At 41.5% G+C, this 16327-nt stretch overlaps 1 protein-coding gene across 5 annotated transcripts; it reads right to left on the minus strand.

Annotated features, from left to right (window-relative positions):
• Positions 1-628: 628 nt before the first annotated feature.
• On the minus strand, positions 629-16300 carry dazap1 (DAZ associated protein 1). Of its 5 annotated transcripts, none has more exons than XM_042707212.1 (12): positions 15952-16300; positions 14610-14776; positions 14156-14221; positions 13566-13670; positions 12755-12803; positions 9110-9192; positions 6505-6658; positions 5631-5660; positions 5190-5354; positions 4707-4874; positions 2940-3029; positions 629-1536 (listed from the first exon to the last, which is right to left on the minus strand). In XM_042707212.1, the coding sequence occupies exons 1-12, from the start codon at positions 16034-16036 to the stop codon at positions 1364-1366; spliced, it is 1335 nt and encodes a 444-aa protein (XP_042563146.1). In that variant the 5' UTR covers positions 16037-16300; the 3' UTR covers positions 629-1363. The 5 variants fall into 5 exon arrangements, with proteins under 5 accessions (XP_042563146.1, XP_042563147.1, XP_042563145.1 ...); XM_042707213.1 differs by having other exon boundaries at positions 5202-5354; positions 13566-13673; XM_042707211.1 differs by having other exon boundaries at positions 13566-13673.
• Between the last annotated feature and the right edge of the window lie 27 nt (positions 16301-16327).

The following is a 16327-nucleotide window of genomic DNA, read 5'->3' on the forward strand; positions in this document are numbered from 1 at the left end:
AGTAGGTCCATTTATACAGCTTTTTAGCCTAGATCTTGTTTCTTATAAGGACTGAATCTGATAGACACTGATTTGACCCACAATATTTATTAGCAGGACTGACCCCAAATAAACTCAGCGGGCCATTTGAGTCCATGTTTTGCCCCCTCCTGTGGTGATTTGGAAGAGTACCCGCCACCACAGCCTACCACTGCTGCAGCAAGACGGTTTGTGACGGTTCTGGTAAAAAGAGTTTAGTTTTATGGCAAGGCTTAGCAGGCGGAAAGTAAGATGAGGGACGGGTTACTGTAGGCTGTCGGTAGACAGCTAGGCTCTCTGGGCACTCAGGTCTGGGTCAGACTGGATCAGGGGCAGGCGTGACAAGAGCAAGAGCATGAGGAGAAACCTGCAACTAAACTGTGACCAACATAATTGACTCCTTTAACAGAAATGTATATTTAATTTAGGGACTAACATTAAACCTCACCCACTGTACCTGATAAGTCTGACATTCAGATTTCCAAGCGGTCTGAAAGTAATTTTTTGTATGTTTTGTAAATCACTTTAAAGAAGAATAGATCAAAATGTTGACAACAACTGACAATGTGGGGGTAAATTTGTCACACACACAAACACTAACACACCAGCATCATTTTAAATCATTTATTTCAAATAAAATTTCCTTTTTGTCGCGCCGGTGCAAAATGCACTGAGCCAGCCACCTGAGGGAAGTCTACATCCTTAAATAAAAAACAAGCAAAGCGCACAGAGTCGTACAAAATTCATTAAAAAAATTGCACAGTTTAGGTGTATAATATATATTCATATTTTTTCATTTTTAAACAAACTTAAAAATAAAACGTTCAAAGGCTCAGAAAGTAAACAAAATCCACAAAATGAAAAATAAAAATATTTATTTTTTTCCCTACTCCATTTTAAAGCTGAATAAAGACCCTGTAACTCCTGTATCTGGTTTGTCTTCTCTGTGCTGATGTTGGCCCAGATAGTTCAAACATATTGCTAAGTAGTTTCGGCTCAAATACAAAACATGAGAGAAAACATCTTGCTCCGAGTAGCTTTTTAGTAGTCCGTCCTCCTACATCTTAGTGTGTGTATGTGTGAGACCATAACAGAGCAAATCAAGAGTCTTCTGGGATGTGTAAGAAGTGTTTTTTTGTAATTTTTTTTCCTTTTTTTTGTTGTTTTGTTTGTTTCGTTTCTTTCATCAATATTAGTTTTCAAATGTTCAGGAAGAAAAAAAAAAGAAATCAACAACCACCCAAGAAATCCAGTTCTGTATCTCCATTGCGACCAGAAGTCACACGCTTGTGTGTGTGTGTGTTTCTGTTTCCCTGACGTTTTTGGGCCAGCTGGATGCGTGGCCTCAGCGACGGTAGGGATGGAAGCCCTGGACGTTGTGGTTCTGGCCGCGGGCGAAGTTGTTGGCCGCGGCCTGGGGGCCCGCTGAGGGCTGTGCCGTCGGGGCCGCGTAAGAGGCTGCTTGCTGGGTGGGGTCTGCGAAACTGTGCCCAAACCCGGTCAGGTCCTGGCCGTAACCTGTGTTCAGAAGCACACACGCACACACACAAGTTAAAACACATGCAAAACACCAGAAAGGGAGTTTGAGTATATAACATCTATCAGAAACAAATTATCAGGGCTGTATTAAAACTGGTTGACACTGAACTGCTGCACCTTGTTTAATATGTATTTGCATTGGCTTTGATCCAACAACACGCTCAGCAGAAATTGGCTTCAGGGCCCCGAGGATAAAGATCTCTGAAGAGTACAGCACCACGCTATCAAAGGGCTTATGGGGTAAAACCTCTACAGCACTGTATGTTGAGGACCAATTCCAATACAACACATTACGCTATGTGTGTGACTGAGAATGTAATATCTGGACTGGATTAGCAAATATCTGGACTGGATCAGCAAATATTAAAATCTGTATGAATTAAAGAAGCTAAACATGGTGCCTGAGTTGTCTACCAGGAAACGCTTATGGACTCAACTGTGGGATGTTGCATAACACACAAAGTTCAGACACCTGAAAGGCAGGGAGGCTTTGGCAGAGATGGTGAAAGGAAAACTTTATGCTGAAAGATTTTTAGGTTTGCTGTGTAGTCAATTGATTTTGAATCTCCATATGTTCATATAACAATGTGCCCATGAGCCGACAGAAAGTTATTTAGGAATGCGGAGGGAGGAAAGGACTGCTGACAAGACACCGGTCCTAAAAAGAAAACAAAAGTCATTCGAAGATTGGAGACAGAGAATTTTCTGAAAACATTCCTCTCTAGAGAGGTTCTCGCAGCAGTCAGGAGGGTCTCACATAATACATAAAGAAAGAGAACCAAAAAACTGAAAAGGAACCACTGTACACCCAGACAGGATAAAGACAACCATGGAGCCCCTTTTTCTTGTTGTAATTAGATCATCCTTTCACCAGCAAAGCAATGCAGAGAGAAGAGCAGCAGGAGAGAGCAAGGACATGCAGAGAGAGGCGAGGACGTGATAAAAGCACAGCTGCTGACGGGAGAGACCAACTAGGCCCGGCTGGAATAACAGGTTGGCCATCTTCAGTGGCCCTTATTTTACTGTACTGCCAGTCATTGAAATAATTAATTTCTCTCCTTTTTTGGGTTGTCGTCTCAATTAAATCGTTTCGGGGCAAAACTTTCAGCTCTAGATGGGGATCATGCAGCTGTACATTACCACACCAGAGCGAGATGTGAAAAAGGCTGATGTAATGTGTGCACAGGTGCACAGAATTACACGAGGAAGCAAGGGAGGAGGAAAAGGAAAAGAAAATGAGAATAACATGAAGGGGGAAAAATGAGTCTATAAAGAACAAATGAGAGTGGATACTGCAGCTTTTAATGAGGCTATGGTCTGAACGTCTGCTACGGTTGACTTTTTATTATTGAGTGTTTGTGAAAGGCAATGCTCACACCTACCTGCACTATATCCCTGCTCATCCTGACCATAAGTGTGTGAGGGACGTGTGGGTCCGTAGGAAGAGGGGTCCTGAGGATAGTTACCCAAGCCTAGCAGGGAGATGAGGGAGACCAGGTTGACTAAACCCAGAGACGCTGACTTAACAATATGGCTTCTTCTAGAGGGGATGGTAGCCCGCAGTTGAAAGCTATCTACAGATGGCTCTGATCATGTTGACGGTTTTGTCATTGTTTTTTGTCTTGTTTCAATCAGAACGTCTAAACTGTGCTGTGGCTTATCGTAAATGAGAGATAAAAAAAAATTATTTAAAAAAAAATGTATTAAACTGGTGATCATTCTTCAAACATAGACAAGTAAGTGTAAATGGACGGTCGCTGTCCTTTGCTACTTTCGAGCGTATGGGTGTCTGCTTAGTGCCTAGTGATTAGCAGCTGGATGGAGGCAAAGCACAGGCATGGTACACACACAACAGGAATGGATTCGCTTCCTCCAGACACTGTGGAAGCTCAGATTATTTAACTATTCAACTGTTGAACACAATTCCCCACAGACTTACATAGCTAAAAGCCAAACCTCTAAAAATAAATAGGTACAACCCCGCTGTGGCTTCGCTATTTGTTCATGTAATCCTTCACAATCCCCAAAAGCATTGAGCAGGTCTCAGATGTCCTGATCTAGTTTATCAACTATTGCCAGGTGCTGATTCAGGTAGTCCTTTTCCACAAAATGTTGGATTTGTGGGGGAGCTTTTAAAACACAGTGCCAGATCAGGATCCAATTCAGTACACAACTAGGGGTTATTTTCAAGACATTGCCTAGTGCAGTTGAATTGTCAACGGAAATACATTTTAAAAGATAGATAGGGGGAAATTAGTTTCAACACCACATGTACTTAAAAACAGGGTCAGGACAGGATAAGATACTCCCACTCCCAATCAGGTGAGATATTAATATGAGTATTAATATGTCTTGGTTTGGGTTGGGTAGGGGCAGATTGTAACATCATGCAACATTTCAGACTGCCAGCCATGTTGCCATAGTGACAAATTTTAATAAAAAAATAGTAATATAGTTATAGTCATACAAAAAAAAAAAACACGTATCCCTCCAAGCAAAGTGCCACACAGGATGATCTAATTTGAACATACACATACATCGGTTACCAGTCTGCAAAGCTCCGAGCAGCTGACAGAAGAAGCCCTGTGAAAAAAACAGTGATCCAGTGCAGGGATGCAGAGCACAGGGGGGGGGGGGGGGGGGGGGATGGGTACAGCAGAGGGGCTATGAGCTCAGCTGGCAGGCGTGTCATACAGCCAAAGCTCCATGGGTGTCAAGACAAGCTCTCTGCTGGTTGTGTATGAAAAGGGGGGCAGTTTCACAGCAGAAATGAGCCGCTGCTTAACAGGGGATTGTGGCAAGTAGGTTTTTGTGTCTTCAGTGTGTGTGTGTGTGTGTGTCTGTATCTGAATTATGAACATGTTAGGCTAATACACAGCTGAAAATAAGGTGATTCCCAATGCTGGGGCACATCCCACTGTTGTTAAGTCCTAAGTTAATATGCAAACTAAAAGCACAAAAGGGTGTTGTATCAAAAACTTCACAGATTTGTAATCATCTCTTGCCGTTTTCCAACCCCCACTTTATCAGTCGGTCAAATCCCTCGTCCTGTTTTTAGGACTTAACACTTAAAAGCAGATGGAACTGGGACCCCGAGCGCGTCTGAATGGGTGCGTATAGGCGGGCCATGTGTGTGGAGGGACACGCACCATATTGGCTGTAGGGGAAGTCCGGCTGACCCGTGGCGGCTTTGCTCATGTCCTGAGTAGGGGTGGTGGCAGGGGCAAAGCCCAGGGGTGCGGTCCCCGGTGTGGTGGGGGGTGGAGGCATCCCCTGCGGCACAAACTGGTCACCTTGAGGCGTTCCGAAACTGTAGCCTGTTGAAACACACGAGACGTCCAGCCAATGCGGGTGAGAGCGAAACATAAGGCATCTAGGCAGACTAACAGATGTTTTGTCTAGAAAGGGAATTCCTCAGTGAATGGATTAATATGAAAGCACATGTTTGGCTTCTACACACTGCACCTTTAGGGATATATGGAGGTATTCAGAAGAAACTAGCGAACCATGCCCAATATCATGGCAACATTCTTAAAAATAGTTAAACAATGTTATATTCTCATATGGAGAAATACTCCTTGCCCTAAACATAGCAGCAATATGTTGTTATTAAAAGAGAGAGGAGCCTTTACCCCAAGACTGACCAAACTGAGGAGGTGTGCTGTAGCCCTGCTGTGGGTATCCCTGAGGTGCCGCAAAGCCGCCGGCTGGGGTTGCCGTGACGAGGAAAGCGTTGAATGGTGAGGGGGGTTGTGCTGGGGCTCCCCGGCCCGCTTGTAAAGGGGGGCCGTACCCACCTGTTTGACAAACAAAGTAAGGAACAGGTTTAGGGCTCATGTTTTTGGATCTGTAGATGGGACCTACAAGAGCCCTGAGTGACTTGACCTAACTTTGTGTCACGCATTGACCACCGCAACAAATACGTCAATAGGGCAATAGGATCAGATAATTCCAGTCTGAAGTTAAGTATTTCCATCTTATCAATATGGCCTAATATCACATTTGACCCTTTGATAACAGTTAATTTCTGCTAGCCACGACACAATGTAGTACAGACAAAGAATGCAACCTACCTATGGGTTGACCTGTGGACACCCAAACCCCTGAAACAACAATAAAACAATGTAGGTGAGCTAAGGCAAGAGAACTCAGCGTGCCATGTGAAGGCTGCTCAATTCAGAAATTATAAAAGTTATAGTTGTGCTTCATACACATGCTCCAGATCCAACACTAAAGTGAACAATAATGTTCTATTTTATTCTATTAATATATGTTTGGCATTTATACAAAAAGTTATGGATTCACATAGCTAAAATTAGTTCATTCAGTAAAATGTACATTCAAGAATAAATCATCATAAATAGCTATACTGAGAAAATTAAAAACAGGGGAGAGAGCATGGCACAACTAATGTGAATGTAAATTCTTAAAAGTAGTTAACCATGATGAATGGGAATACTCTGTTCTTTCATGTGTGTGTGCAGTTTGATAAGAAAGTACATTTGGTTCACGGCGCATAATGTTTTGAATAGATTCTTTGCATCAATTTAAAGTCAGTTTTAAAATACCTGGTAACATTTAATGTCGGGGTAAATTCAAAATGTTTTACTTGCACTGCTTTTGGCAGAATTACTCACAGATGGCAGCGAGTCTAACAAAAGTTTAAATTCTAATTTGCCACAAAGAGCAATGTAGTATCGAGTTACTTGTGTTAATTAATGAAGTTAAATTGAATTGTTAAAGTTAAGTTCAAAACATGTATCTTTTAAGAAGCATTAGGAAAACATAAAACTATATACTCCACTCTCCAATACCTAACCTTCTGAGAAGCAGAGCACGCTCTCCTCAAAGATGAACACAAATATCTTTGCCACTTTAATCTTTAATATGCACCTTGAAGTATTTAGCCATGGTGTTGCACCCACTGTCCCCTACTTCCACACTCACCCTGAGGTCCGTAGCTCTGCTGCCAGCCCTGGGCTGGTGGGGCTGACCAGCCGTTGGCGGCGCTCAAGATGCCCCTAGGTCCCCATTGGTTGGCTCCGATCTGCCCAGGGCCTGGAGCTTTGCTGTCGCGGGGTTCCGCCTTTTTCACTTCAACCTGTACAAAGGACAATGACAACAAAACTTGCAAGGCGAGACTTTCCAATTGTTTTTTTGTTTTTAAACATGGACCTGTCTGAACCTGACATATTCTATTGCAGTTACATCTTGTTTAAGTCTCTTACTTGGGGCATTATATGATAGCTATAAACTGATATGTATATTTACAAACTCTGTATGTATGTTGTGGGGATGCTTATCATAAAATATGTTTCTCAGATACTTATACGTAATAGTGATGTGGACAGCTAAATGTTGAATGTCCAAATGTAAATAGTTGAGGAATAAAACAGGATATTATTAATCTATTAAAACTTAAATCCACAAATTTCCCCTCTAAGACGTATCAGAGAAACATAGAATTGCCCTGCCCTGCATACAATTCTCTACAAACTTGCCCTTCAATTTAGAGTAAATCTAATTGAAATGACTTACCTTTCCCCAGTTAATGTTTAACCTCAATCTAATTTATGTGGCATTTCAGAGGGAAATGGATGTAGACATGTGCTATTACCTTATATCTAGCAGACTCAAAGACACATGCAGAATATTCATAATGAACATAGTTCAAATTACTGGTGAATCTTCATACTGTGTCTAATATGAGTAATACAAAATAATGCTGTTTTAGCAAGTAGCTGTAGTTTACTTTAACCGTAGTCATGACATCTTGTACAAGCTCTCTTGTACTCTGGTGGAGGTTCATGTCACTTTGCCTCAAGCCAGTCTTAGTTCTTAAAAACAGGGCAACATTCAAAAAGCCCTTTTCTTGTGGTGCCCCTCACTGAGCAGTTTCTGAAAACCAGGCTATCGAGAGGGGTGTATGGGTCGGACAGAAATAGAGTGCCGCCTCTAAAGAGGCTGAGTTATTGGGGTCACCTTGCGTCAGGAGTGAGGCGTGATATTCTTCTCCTTGCTTGAAAGTGTCTTAAAACTGTGGTGACATTCTTTTTTTTTTTTCACCCCCTCCTTCATGCTTCTCTTCTCCTCCCTTTCTGTCGACCCAATTAGCAACACGTGGTAGTGAGCGAGCGATCCACGCCTCCCCTCCGGCTCCACTACCTCCTCTACCCCTGCGGGCTTCCAGGGCTGGGAGTGATGGATGCTTGGCTTCTACCACCCAACACCAGGACTGGGATTTGCAACACAGTTTGATGTGCTCCAGTTTCTAAATTTAAAACACCGTATAACCCCCCCGCCCCCCCCTACACCTCCCAAAAGTCCCAGTTGCAATAATGTCATATCAAGAACAATGGCTCAGGTAAGAGTCCCAGCCCCTTTTCTAGGAAAACAGGACACATTCAAGGAGAGTGCTGGATAAGAAGGGAGGGGGGGCTTTGAGAGGAGAGAAAAATGTAGGCTGCCAACTGTATGAATCTATGGGGAAAAAAACTTCCCTCACAACGGCCCTTTAAAAAGTGGTTCAAGGAGGTCGTAGCCATGAAAGAGCACATTAAGATACTACATTGCAACACCACATGGCCAAAAAATGTGGGAAACTGAAGATTCCACTTATGCATAATAATGCGATAATTGTCCATGTGACCCTCACAGGAACTTACAAGAGGAAATCATTAACATGCAATGCTGCGCAGGGGGATCATGATCACAACCATCGGTTAAAAAAGAAAAGGTATTTCCCACAGCTTCTTCAAATCCCGAAATTCATAACCCCAATTAAATTTATAATGGGAAAATTATTCTGAGGACCAAAGGGGAAGGCACCATCACCAAGACATGGCTTGAGCTAAAGCATGATTACATTTCTCTACAAAGAGAGGTACAAATGAAACCTCCAAGTGATCTGTGTGGCTACTTATTACTCATGGACTTTGAATGAATGACACAGTATGGAGATTCTAAAATGGAGGTCACTTAATTGAGATTGTCCTCTAGCTATTTCTTTCTTTCTTTTAAGCAACTCATCAAGTAAATGCTTAGCACTCAAACTGTAAGTGACCTGGCAGAAAAAAAAAATTAAACAAACAAGTTAAATGAAAAGAAAAATGAAAAACAAACAGAAAATGAAGGTGACCAGTCCTTTAGGTGACTTCCACCAAGATAAAAAAATCCAAACTATCAAGGCTTAGATTCACATTTTGAAGGGTATTTCAGGTTTCAGGGGATATCTATGTAACACCAGACATCCTAAAGGAGTGGTCCAATTAAACTGAGCCTTGAGCGACTAGAGGTTACACAATTTGAGTTGTGGTGGGTGTGATTTTTTTTTTTGTCTCATCTGACACTGACAAGTTATCATATCTGGATACGAATGGAATAAGAGAGCAATTCAATCACCAGATGGACTACTAGTAGAGGCTAAACTTTAACTTTGAAAAGAAAGACAACTTGCCATTTGCACAGGGGTGTGTGACAAACAGCTTTCGTGACCCGTGTCGCCCAAGCCTCAGTTTCAGCTTTAGGGTAAAATTAAACTACAACTACACACTTTTTTGCCCATGATGTCGTGAAAATGCATGTTGACAGCCTGGTCCACTGATTGTTCGGCCTCGAAAGTAATAAATCCAAAACCTAGCCAACGACCAAAAGTGAATCAAGGTAGCAGGGTGTTTTTGTGATATCACAAGATGAAGAACAGTTTAAGGGGTAGGGAGAAGGGGGGGGGGGAGGAGAGGAAAGCCCAAGGGGGTCCATCAAGGCAGAGCTGGAGGCCCCTGGGGTTGGGATGACGTCGCCAGCCCTGAAGAAAACAAGGGCTTGGGGGGAACGGGGGGGGGGGACTACACTCCTAACACATGCTACTTCTTCTCTTCACCTGAACCGATGGGCCATGATGACAAAGCACTAAAGCCCTCTAGGCCTACCAGCCTAAAAATATTCCAACTCTGCTCGTTAATATTTCTGCCAAAGTGATGTCATTATGAGGTGCCGGACAGTTGCTGCTATCATCTTAATCTCAATCTTGTGATGAAAAAGCATTTCAGGAGCAGTGCTCTTAGCGCTAAAAACTATGGACATGCTTGACAGCCCCCTCACAATCTCATCCCAACGCCAGCTTGATCTTGCCCCTTGTATTATTGTTGAGTAGCAAATGCTGGCAGCAGTCGTACACTTGTTAATGTGCAACAAAACCAAAACAAAAGGAAATTAAAGACAACTTAAGATGGTGAACCAAAGTTGTACATTGTTGAAAGGCTGTCTCCAAGCTTTCCCAAAGCTTTCTTTGTGCAAAACCAGGATAAGCCTTGTATGACACAATATCAATATATATGTAGAGCAATTTAAATACATCTTACAACAGCAGCACAAAGATATAGGCCGTAGTTCTTTCCAAAAATCTGACAGCAAAGAGATGTTGCTGTCTGTTTCGTGAGGTGTAACCAAAGTTTCTTTTTTCCTCTTTCACCAGAGATGCACAAGTGTACAGTTTACACTGCTCTGCTTAAAGGGGGCACGGAGGACGTCTATATAGAACACGTCTCAAGGGTAACCAACTTGCATTGGATAAATAATTACTAAAATGTTCACAAAATCAACACTGTGTTCCAGGTTAACCACGGAACAGTCTTGATAAGACATTAACTTTGTTGCTGATTTTTTTCTCTCCTTTATACAAAGAATCTGAGGTACAAGTTAGCAAACAAATGAATGATCTCTGCCTCTCTTCTTTTTAACACCTGACCAGCTTTTTATAAAGCACTGTGCGAAGACATCCCAAAAGCAAGGGCTACACCTACTGTATAACTGCACTCAAACTTATTTTTTTTCTAAGAGAATTTGGGTCCCATTGATTTCCCTGGTGCAGTTTATATGGGTTACATATAATGTGGAATAACCTGACCTCAAATCTTAACTTTGCCATCCTAAAAGTCCTGCAGAAACTAAACCCTGATTCTATACCATTATTCGGTGACAAAGACAAATGTGAACCTCCTGTTAGCTCCTGGCAACAACAACGACCATGCACAAACTATGCTGCAGCACCATCCAACTACTCTGAACTAGTTTTGCGCTGATCAAATAAACTTATACTGGTGGCAGAATTAGGTTGCGAGAGCCTCGCACACTGGGATCTAACCTGATTCCGATTCAGGGCCCTGTGAGAGCAAGGGGATGTGAACACTTCCAAATACTTACATGAAGCAATGCCCATCTGTGTGATTCACAACTAAATATACCACTCGACCTTGACCATGATCTCAATTCTGAAGGTTGTTACGACAGCCGCAAAAGGCATCAGAGCAGTGAAGGATGCCTAAGGACACTCGCTGGTTAGTCGGCATCCGTAAAGTGAGCCAGGTCACAGTATGCACATATCTAGAGGACAAAGTCCACCACCAGCCAGCCGGACTGCCATCAACAAGGATAAAGTAAACCCACTCTGTGCTCTGTGTCATTTCCATTAGTCATTTGAGCACAGGTGGTGGTGGGGTGGGGGGGAGCTGAAGCGAGATGTCAGTGGCATTTGATTTAAAATACACTAACTGTCTGGCATTGCTTCGAGTGCTCACATTGTCAGAGACAAATTCCTTTTGGTGCAAAGAATGTCATTCATTTGTTCTCTCTTTCATTCATTATGCCTTCATTTGGCTTTTGTTTTGTGGTCTCGTAATTCAACACTAACATGTAATTCTTGAGTTCCGCTATTCCAAGCAAACCCACCAGCATGCTCGACTGGATGATATCAATCATCCACTTGCATCTCTTGTATCGTCTTCCACTTTGGAACAACCATTACAATTCACCAAAACAAGAGCTCATATTCACAGTCGGACATTGTAGGCCTTATCTACAAAATTGGGTCACATCTCATAACTTCCACAGTTCTACATATTTGTAACCTTGTTCATGAAGTGGGTAATCCACAATGTCCCCATAAACCTTGTCTACACCTCTTGAACACACAGCCCATGTCATTGGCGCAACAGACCTATATCTTTGTGGTACCACTCAGTACACTATGACCTAAAGGAGAAAAGAACATCTTAAAAAAGAGACAGAGTTAATCACATTCATCCAAACAATTTCACAAGGAAAAAGGGGGGACAGAAAAGAAAGATAGGGCTTACTTACAAAAGTACTTAATTTCTACATGAAAAACACTTAATATGCAATTTAGCACGTAAATAATGTCTACGTCAATGTAATGAAATGAAACTTATTCAGTGTCTAAATATTAAATATGAATTACAACAAAAAGGGGTGTTTAAATCAATCTACAGCAAAATTTGTGAAGGCTTTTCTATTTGATTTTAAACTGAAAGTGTAAATTCAAATGACAAACTATTCCAGGTCTACCCAAAGAGATAGCTATGAAAACAGAGATCTGTGAAGAACTGTTTATTCATATATGTGTTGGTGTGGTTTTGCACCAGACAATATTACACAACCCCTGTGCAGAAGCTGTCCTCATACTCAAAACTTAAATTCTCAACAGTGATTCAACTCCCAGATTTACTGTACTTCCTAATACCAATTTCAACACTCAAACTAAGTCTAGTCACTCCTTTCATTAAATGGCTAGGTCTCGCTATATTCACTTCATACAACAAAATCAAGGTATTCTACCTCCATTATGGCTACAAAAGTGTTTAACATTGCCAACCTTCTCATTTAAAATACGACCCATCTGTAGATGCTTTCATTCTGACATCAAACTAGGACCACTGAATCAGTATGCAGTTCACTGGCTGGTACGTGGTATAACAGCCTTAAGGTGGTCACAATTTTAACAAATAAAATAGACAAAAGACAAATGAGTACCAAAAACGCATGCTTTTCAACACACCAAATTCTCACAACAAACTACAGCCATTGTGTAAATGCACCATTGGCTGAATCTACCACACAACACCATGAGTATTTCGTCTGAACTTCATGCTGATGCAATTGGGTTTGCTTTCTCACCATGCAACGCCCAGATCGCATGGCGGAGGAGTTGGGCATGCTGGATGCAGCATGTGTGACTGGGTGGTTCATGAGTGAGGTATGGAGAGAGAATCAGTTATGAGGAGGATGTTCCGTTACAACAGATTTTTGTTTGATAGGTTTTCCCCCTCTTTGGGTTAGAATAGTTTGTCATGGGGTGGTGGAAGGGAGAGCATGAATATGAGAAAACGAGACAAGATTTTACCTCGGGGCCTCTGTTTTTCCGCGTCATAGATCATTACCACCTCTGTGACCTGACATGAAATACATCATTAAGAAAACTGCACATCAAACATTTGAACATTTTTTATATTTTTATTATGTGAAAATGCTGCCTCAAAAATCTAATGTGGGCATCAACTCCCACCATGGTTGGGGAAGAGTAACACTGGGTCACATTAACTAACTGTGCATCCACACTACTTTGCACTCCTATTGTGCACACAGCTTTTTAAATGCAATTCTCAGAATTCATCATGAGTTGTTTCATTCAGTCGTTTATAGTGTAATATAACCTAAAAGCATTTAAAATCAAACAGCCCATGGTGCCTCACGAAATCACCTATCCAAACTAGCTGTGTGTAATTTCCCAGGTAGTATTTAATGCTGGGTGTAAGTATCATGTTTTTAATGTTTAATGTAATCTTTTTGTGGAAATGGAAAAGGTCAGCGCTAAATGCTAACTGTGGATACTTCCTGGCTGATTCAGAACAATTCAAATTAATTGACATATGGCACAACATTAAGAACAAATATTTCTTATGTGCACAAGTCTTGAATCAGACTGTAATACTGCAAAAGCTGTAATTCTACAAACAACGTACAACAATTCATGAGCACAAATTAGTGAATGACACCCACTATCTTTCCACTAATTCACTAATAAATGGATTTTATTATTTATGCATGCAAGCAAAATGTGTGACATTTAAAGTGAGAGAGCATCAATTAGAAAGTGCTGCTCCTATCATTTTCTATTTTGAGCATGACAGGACAAAAAACAGTATACAACTCACCACACCAAATCTGTTAAAATAATCCCTGAGTTCAGGTTCCCCGCAGTTGTGAGGAATCCCACCAACAAATATCTTCTTAGATTTATTGCTATCACTTTTTGCCGCCTTCTGGGAAAAAAAAGACAAAAAAAAAAAAGCACACATTTTTTTGTAAATCAGATAAATTCTAATGGAGAAGGTAAGGTTGATTATGGTGTAGTGTTGTTGAATGAAGCCAGGACAGCTAATGTCTCTTCTATGGCCTCAGGCAACTGCTCTTGAGATGTCACATTGATGTTCTCGATTTGTGCTGAGCTTGAAAAAAGCTGACCCTCCTCACTTTCCACACCAAATGGACAGGAAACTGCAAGTCCAATTATACCTTATTCCTACATAAAACTGCATTCATTCCACATTCAAGAAAAAGTATAATAGCTCTTGCTAAATGTTACTCCCATGTATGTAAACAACATCTTTTAGACAGAGACAGAGAGAGACATGCTGATCTTTCAATCTAGAACCCTTTTTACTTCCTCCCTCATCTAATGCTCTTGCCCTGTATCCACTTCTGGAAGCGGGTCACATTGACCTTGACGCAACAAACAGCTTACCCAGCCTTCCTTTGTGCGGGTCTTTTCAGGTTGCATCCCTCGGGGAGTACAAGGCTTGGGATCAATCTGTTGGGAACAAAGACAACAGTAAGTCCCAATTCCTGTCTATTTGTCCAGACCGGCTGAGATCTGTGTCATGTCACACAGCAACATGGCATGTGATAAAATATAAAAATATGATAAAAAGTCATTAATAACTCAGTAGCCAATAATTACATTTGAACATTTTAGCTCATCTTCACAAAGGAAAATCATGAGGCCTTACAAGGTTTTTCTCTGTCACAGAAAGAAAATTATACCAGGTACAAAAAAAAAAGGTATCAGGTAGTCTCGTGCAGCAAATTATAATTATTGTACATTTACATTTTTTGTGAGAGCCATTAGCTGTATCGATGTAAGATTCACAGAAAGCACATGCCTACATCAAAAGGCATAACAAAAAAAATGTACTCACGTTTCTTCCATCAAGGTTGTGAGGTTTGGTCTCCAGCACCGTCCGAACGCAGTTGGGGTCTTTAAACTTCACAAACCCAAAGCCCCGTGATTGATTTGTGCTTTTATCCTTCATGATAACACAATCCACCACTTCCCCATACTGAGAGAAGTAGTTTCGTAGCGTCTCTATTAGCAAAAAGAACAGAGCCATTAAATGGGTGCAACAAACAGACCAATTCATGATACCCTGCTGTTGCATCCACTGAGAGATATGCTCCCTATGATAGGAACATGATAAATATGAAGAAAAAAAACCCATAGAGTTCTATCATCTGTTCTCAGAATACTGGTCATTTTCCTCTCATTTTGACACCAAGGAACAGAATCAACTCAATTCATGTGGGGGATGACTTCACAGGGAGAACGCGTTTATCTCGGCCATCACTTCACGTCCTTGCCTCTGTAGTGCCTCTCTAATTTAGTAAGTCGTTGCAAGCTCCTTCCTTGCAGTCTCCCTCTCTGCTATGAATGAGGTTACTGCCTTGATTACCTTACATTATGAGATCATTGGGCAAAACTCATCCCAGTACTTGGGCTGGAGGGGAGAGGGGTTGGGGTTGGGGTTGAGGGGGGGCTGCGGCAGGTTTCAGCAACACGAGGCCGTTTCATGGCTCACATCGTTGACACGTGTGGCTGGAGGCCCTGTGGCGCGGCCGCAGAAATCAGTGATCAGTGGGGGAAGAGAGAGAGAGCTTGTCAAGTCGACTTTGGGGGGTGCGCCATCAGGATGCGGAACTCAATGCGAACACATCAGTGGCCGGATCAAGCACACTCCCAACAGGGCATGTGAAAGCCCCCAGCGAAAGATGCACAGCAGCACAACTAAGATCACAGGGGACCACTCAAGAGAAACAAACTCTGAGCTTTACACATTGCTATGAGTGAGGACTGGAGTGACACGGAGGAGAAAGGGACAACTGGAGGTTTTCATTTTGTGGTTGGCTGTAATAAAAGTAAGGTGTTCATGTAGCTTAACGAGATATTCCAGAGAAAGAGGGCAGCAGTATGGGAGATGTGCAAACACGCTAGATAATACACAATATAGCCAACAATCTGAACGTGTGACACTGAAAGACAAGGTTGGCATGACACATGGTTGAGAGACATAAAGCTTATAAGGGTTTCGGCAATCAAACGACCTGACTGCTTTTTCATTCATATGACATTTTCATATCAGATCATCAAATAACTTACTTAAAATTAACGAAGACCTTTTTTTGAAAACCTTGTGCTTTATGAATAACTACAACAACTCAATGGTATTTACCATTAACCATAGAATAACAAGACAATCAACTTACCCTGCGTGGTACTCCAGTCTAAACCCCCCACAAAAAGCTTCCTGAACATAGAGAACAAACATAAATTGCTTTGTTGTACAGTCATGTCAAAACTGAATTATAATTGGTTATACCTACTGGTATAACTAATGGTTCATGTTAAATTCCCAGTGTCAATGACATATATTATGAAATAATAGAAACTGACAAAGTCTGGGATATCTTTAAGACTCTTAAATAAATAATATCTCTATATTATTACACTACATTTACTAGATGCAGTTACATCCTTCGTAAACACATCTTTAAGCATCACAGGCAAAGAGAGTATATGTAATGGGCTGAAATACTAATACTGCATAAACTGAATGCACTGCATCAGCGTTCCATAATACAT

Source organism: Clupea harengus, unplaced genomic scaffold (assembly GCF_900700415.2).
Source record: "Clupea harengus unplaced genomic scaffold, Ch_v2.0.2, whole genome shotgun sequence".
NCBI classification, from domain to species: domain Eukaryota; kingdom Metazoa; phylum Chordata; class Actinopteri; order Clupeiformes; family Clupeidae; genus Clupea; species Clupea harengus.

Excerpts from the sequence above, each read along its gene's own strand:
- dazap1 (XM_042707211.1), bottom strand. The coding sequence starts at position 16,036 with ATGACTGTACAACAAAGCAATTTATGTTTGTTCTCTATGTTCAGGAAG. Across the intron at positions 14,777-15,951 it reads AGACTGGAGTACCACGCAGG|AGACGCTACGAAACTACTTC; the intron begins GTAAGTTGATTG and ends TTTTGCTAATAG. Across the intron at positions 4,875-5,189 it reads TCAGTTTGGTCAGTCTTGGG|GCTACAGTTTCGGAACGCCT; the intron begins GTAAAGGCTCCT and ends GTGTTTCAACAG.